General features: G+C 36.7%; 1 protein-coding gene across 1 annotated transcript; it reads right to left on the reverse strand.

Annotated features, from left to right (window-relative positions):
• Positions 1-2,306: 2,306 nt before the first annotated feature.
• Positions 2,307-4,130, reverse strand: LOC145795976 (uncharacterized). The gene is made up of 5 exons (XM_082880925.1): positions 3,857-4,130; positions 3,599-3,721; positions 3,044-3,475; positions 2,528-2,925; positions 2,307-2,423 (listed from the first exon to the last, which is right to left on the reverse strand). The coding sequence occupies exons 1-5, from the start codon at positions 4,128-4,130 to the stop codon at positions 2,307-2,309; spliced, it is 1,344 nt and encodes a 447-aa protein (XP_082737051.1).
• Between the last annotated feature and the right edge of the window lie 2,372 nt (positions 4,131-6,502).

The following is a 6,502-nucleotide window of genomic DNA, read 5'->3' on the forward strand; positions in this document are numbered from 1 at the left end:
TGCAAAAATATATATAACTCAAAGAAAATCCCTACCTCAAGTTTGAAGAAGAAAAGAGCTAAAACCCCCAAAATTTACAGTGTCGAAACTCTATCTCCATCGCATGCAACGAAGTCCTCGAGAAGTTATACAACATTGATGAAGGAACTATGGCAAAAATCCCAATGGATTTGGAGAAATCAAAGAGAGAAGATGATTTCTAGAGAGAGAAGCTCTAGATTAGGATTTTTGAGAGTTTTAGAAAGAGAGGGGGCTGCAAGAAGTGATATGAAACCCTAATTTTACTGACTGATATAACATGGTCCGCTCGTGCATGAAATGCCCAGTCAGCTCGCCGAAAGCAAAAATGTAAAATGCATTCGAAATTGCTTACAGGAAAGTGTCTTTGATGCTCGAGCGGGGCTTTCCACGCTTGAGCGGACCTTGTTATATCAGTCCATAAAATTAGGGTTTCATATCACTTCTTGCAGGCCCCTCTCTCTCTAAAACTCTCCAAAATCCTGATCTAGAGCTTCTCTCTCTAGAAGTCACCTTTTCTCTTTGATTTCTCCAAATCCATTGCGACTTAAGCCTAAGTTCTTCACCAAAGTTGGTCATCACCTCGAGGGCTTCAATCTGTGCGGTGAAGATCGAGTTTCGACACTGTTGATTTTGGCGGTTTGATCTCATTTCTTCTTCAAAACTTGAGGTACGGATTTTCTTTGAGTTATATATATATATATATATATATATATATATTTTTGCAAGATCTAGATGGTTTTCGAAATCATCCTTTGATAGCTTCAAAAAAAATATTTTTATTTAAGAAGTTGAGCGATTTTTGAAAGTGGGTTTATCTCTTGTTCTTTTAAAATAATCTTATGGGTTTTGATCTTTGTTGATTGAAGAAAAGATGATTTTCGAGAGTTTTCTTTCAAAAGATTTGAGCTGTGTAGTTTGGTGAGAAAACCTAGAAATTGGGGATTTTAAAAAAAGATTGAAAATCCATGGGTAATATTGTTATATTTATTTTTGTGTGCCAAAATAAATGATGTTTAGAAAATTTCTTATTTATATTTGTATAAATGATTAATTTTGTGGATTATGAGAATTGTTGTTCATTTTAGAAATGGTTATTCAGAATGTTGATATAGTCCTGAAATGACTAAATTGTTGAGAATACTTGAGAAGAGGAAATTGTGTTATCCCTTAGATGAATTGAAATAAAAGTATTTATTCATCTTGTGAAATTGCATTGAAGTGAGAAATGAGAATTTTGATCACAATGGGAATATTGTGTGGGAACATTGAAAGTGGAAGAAATATTGGATTGTATCATTAATTATTGCATTGGCATATCACTTCATTTGATAATGAAAAACTTTGAAATTTGATTTGAAAGCTTGCATTGAGAAAAGAATGTTGAGAAATAAGTTTTCATGAAATGGTTTTGGGGTAAATATGTTGGTAAGTCTTGATAAGTGGTGTAGATGATATTGAATAAGTTGGTCTACGGGTCCGGGGTGAAAGACCAAAAAATCTGCACGGATAGGTGTCGAGCCTTCTGGTTAATACCGGTAAAAAGGACAATTTGGTAGTACTCGTATAGTCTACTTGCAAACAGCAGCCTGGGGATTACTAGAGACATATTTACCGCCCTTGAAATAAATTGTTAAGTTTTGAACAATTGAAATTGCATGACATCATTGAGCATGACGATTTTCAAAAGATAAAAATGTAATTTATCTTCAAAAAGGGCATAGCATGGCATGTGCATTTCATCTCTTGAGACTTGTATAAAATGTATATACTTTGTTAAGAATTTTCTACTGGGCTTTATGCTCACCCTACAAGATTTTTGTGCAGGAAAAGATGTGGTGATTCCATCCAACTAGGGGCGTGGAAGTATGTGTGTTGGGAGTACAATGCTCTCATTTTGCATGACTCTGTTTTGTAAGCCCAGTGCTGTATTTGTGTTAAGTTGAAACTCCATTTTGTGTAACCAAGAATGTTCTTGGATAAATTTGTAAGCCTGTAGGGCACTTATTATTTGTTTGGCTTCCATTTCATACTTGTTATAAATTGCCTGTTTGGGATTAGAACTGGGGCACTGAGATGTGAACAATATGTATTTGGCATTTGGGATTTAATGGAAATGGGCATATGGATTAGTTAGCTATATATATATATATATATATATGTGTGTGTGTGTGTGTGTGTGTGTGTGTGTGTGTGTTTGCCTATTAGGTGGGTTTTGTTGCATAAATAGATATATCATGTCCAATTTTCGGGGCGTTACAAACGTCATCGCTACATTTCTTAACTATCTATGATTTTGTATCATTAAAAGCTTCTTCCAACTTTTTCTCTGTGAAAGGACAAACAATACGATTCCACTTATTCCTAACTTCTCTCCTTCTTGAAAATTGCTCCATTAGTTTCACCTGTATAGCATCAACAAGACTAGTTGAAAACAAATGTCGTTCATTCCGAATCCATGAATCTAAAGATTCTGCAGCATTTGTGCATATTTCACCATACCTCTTGCCTTGAAATAAGCGTTACACCAACACTCATTAGGCAAATCCTTAAGAAACTTCTCAACACTACGACCACAACGACCCTTAAATTCTTCAAATAGCTCATTAAACAACTCAATAGTAGGAGCATATGCACATCTACTAAAAAGAGTAAGCAAATACTCTTTAGATTCACGACTCTTCACTGACAAATAAGTCTTCAAGTTTGTCTTCAAATGCATTAGACAGAAAGAATGAGAAGAAAACGGAAAGACCTCAGCTAAAGCTTTCAGCAAACTTCCATCCCGATCAATAACAAACGCAATATCCCTTCCCAGAGTCAAAATAACAAATAACTTTGACAGGAACCAATGCCAACTATCATAACTTTCACTATCAACAATGGCAAAACATAACGGATATAAACCTACAAACAAAATATATATACACGTTATCAATAATACTCAATAATCAACACTCTCCAGTAACAAAAATGATAGATTATCACTATTTTAATAATAATAACAAATAGACATAGAATATACCTTGGTTATCGTCTTTTGCCGTAGCAACTAATAAACAACTTTTGTGTCTTCCTTTCAAGAAAGTTCCATCAAGTATTAACACAGGCCGACAATACTTGAAACCATGAATACATGCCTCAAAAGCAAAAAACAAGCATTTGAAATGTCTTCCTTTACTATCAACATCAAATTCCACATAAAAAACACTCCCCGGATTACAATCATCAGCGGCATCAACATACCAACGAAGATCGTCAAATGATGATAAATAGTCACCAAAAACAAGACCCCTTGCTTTTTCAACACCCATCCAAACTCGCCAATAAGAAACTTCTGTTCCATAATAGTCCTTGAAATCACAAACCACCTCATTAACCGATGTCAAAGTCTTATTACGAATATCACTCGAAATTAGCCCACCAATCATACTTGAAGTCATCCTAGCATGTTTAACTATACGAAAAAAAGATCCACAAGTATGAACATCATCAAATTATTTAATAACAAAAGCTTTACTATAATTTTCCACTCTAGCATGCACGCTCCATAAACATCCCAAATCAGCCCTTCTCTTACAATGAACAGTGACACGATCCTTATCATTCTTAACAAAATCAAAATCAAAACCGGAATGAATAGAATACTTTGAAAACGCATCTCGAAATTCAACAACTCCTTGAGCAAACCTTTGTCCCAATCCTTTCATACAATTAACCCACCCATCGGAGAGCAAAGGTTTCCGTTGATTTGAATAAAATGAAGGCAAAAAATCAGTTTCACAAACAACACTACTACTACTACTACTACTAGCTTCACCATCACAAATCATATAACCTTCACCCATAGAACAACACTTTACAAAAACATCAATACGATGAATATCACAAGAAAGTGCAAGTCCAACCATAACCTCCAAATCCTCTTCACTTTGTAGACCACAACAAGAATGCCCAGGCATTGAATATGATATATTCAAAGAACTACCAACTAACTCACTCCACTTTGCACACAATTTATATACTAAATCATTGAAATTAAATCCATCAGTATACTTGATAACCAATGTCACACCTTTAAACTTGCACATAAGAAACAAACAATTCTTCATCACTATAAACAACAATTATATTTCAGCAAACAACTCAAACACCCTAAAACAAAATCAAATACAGTGATAAAATTATCAACCAACTCAAGCACATCCAAAAACCAACACTGATAACTTTAACAGTTAATACCACCAAAGACCAAGAGGAGTGAATAAGGCTTACACTTATTAGACATCGTAACTCGATTTGAATCTTACCATTACATTATGCAACCTTTTCATCTCCTATTCCCATACTCACTAATAAATTTATCAATGTTGAAAAAGTTAATCCAACAACACCCCCAAAATACTCAGTGATAAAATTATCACTGTATAAAATAACAAACCAGCACCTGTGTTCAATCAAGACAATTTTGTAACCAAAAAAAAGAAAAATTGAAATTCTTTACATATACATATCTCAAAGCTTTCAATATCATGATCAAAATACAAATTCAGTAACAACAACAACAACAAAGTAATAACAACATCACAACAAAATCAAAATCACCAACTGCAGACGTCCCCGAACGTCCCGGGAGGAGATCTCGTTTTGTTCATTTGGGATCACTACAGTTTAGGACTCAAAGTCACGGTCCTGTATCTAATCTCACAGAGGGCAATGCAAGACCGATGAATCATCAAAGAGTCGAAATCCGACAAATCATTTTTGAAAACAGATCTTTTGAAAGAAGTGTCAAACATGGACTGCTTTGCCCGATACAGAGTCGCCACCTAAATATTTTATTTTGAAAAATTTAGGAAACCCTGACTCGTTGCCTAAGGCCACGTGTCCGTCATCACCAAAGTTGCTTCGGCTCGGGAACTTGGGTACGATTGGGGAAGGTCAGTTCGCGAGCACCCCCGCTCGCCCGATCAAAGATCGGCCTCTACTAACCATGATATCTAGTTTTGAAAACATTATGTGCTCTTATTCTGGTTATTAGCCTAGATTTATTATGTGATACACACAGCATACAAATATAGACTGGGTCGCCTGAATTGGAACGAAACATCTCATGTTTACTTTGAAAACCGGTTTGCTACTCGCAAGTAGGCTAAAATGTGGGTTTGCCACCCTCAGGTGGGCTTTAGAAAACACGATGATTTGCCACTATCTAGTGGGCTTAAAACACACAGTCAATGCATTATTTCAATTCAGATAATCCAACCTTCACCCACAGGCATTCAGGCAGTTATATCACATAAGCACATAGCCTCATGGTAAGCATGCTATCATGATAGTCACTCACCTGCATGCAAGGATGCTAAAGCATAAACACTTACGGAGTACTCCAAGCCAAAGAGAGAAGCTAATTAGAAAACATGCATGAATCCTAACTATGCTGAGATGCCTAATGCAACACATGCAAAAAATGCAACTATAATAGGCTCGGCTATTCTAAGAATGGCATATGAGATGCTACAGCTAACACGTATTCAACTTGAAATTGAAATACGATGCAGTTGGTATGATGCACCGAGCCCGGTGCATGCAAGACAGATGAATGGATGCAAACATGCGAGCATAAGTATGCTAATTGAAACATGCCCTAATCTAACCATCATAAGCTGATAAATAAAAGGGAGAAAGACGTGGGGTTGGAAGATATACATCACACACACGCACACTTATTACAATTGTGCCCTCGCTCTGAGGGTCCGAATAAATAATACAGTCCGAATAAATAATTAACCACTCTAGCTAATTAAATATTACAAGACCCTAGTTAATTAACAAATTAACTAGGAAAGCGAATAAACTAGCATGCAAGCTATAAAAATGGACTGCCTTAGCTCTTGTTCCGAATGATGAAAAATGCATGCATGCTCGAGTCGCCTCGTCGGAAAATTCCTCGCGATGCTCCGATTTGCCTCTGTTTGCAATTAGTCCCGGAATGTTGTGCAAAGCTCTAGAAGGTTGCTGATTTATGATTTGCTGCAACAAAGAGCAAGAAAGGGGCATGGCAAAGTATTTTCACATATGTATGCACACCTCGATCCTCGTGCCACCAATCACTCATCTCGATACATGATGGCCGAGGAGTCGAATTGCACGACTCGATGTGAAATGAATGCACATGACAACACAACAAGGCCTAGACTCCATCATGGATAATGCGGAGTGTCGGTGATCAGGAATTGAGACATATTCCGTCACTTCGGGTACGAAACGTCCCTCGCTTCCCGTGTTTGGGCTAACTCCTATCCCAAACACAATGCAATGAGATGGCATACACAATGCGACTAACATGCAACCTAACATACGCAATGCTATGGACTAAAATGGCATACACAATACACGATGGACTTACGCCAATATGAGTGGACCTCAGCCACACTCACATCAGTGGCCACATGATGGAAATAAGACAACCGAGATACATGCA

Source organism: Camellia sinensis, chromosome 7, assembly GCF_055761805.1.
Source record: "Camellia sinensis isolate YWXY chromosome 7, ASM5576180v1, whole genome shotgun sequence".
Classification (NCBI taxonomy): domain Eukaryota; kingdom Viridiplantae; phylum Streptophyta; class Magnoliopsida; order Ericales; family Theaceae; genus Camellia; species Camellia sinensis.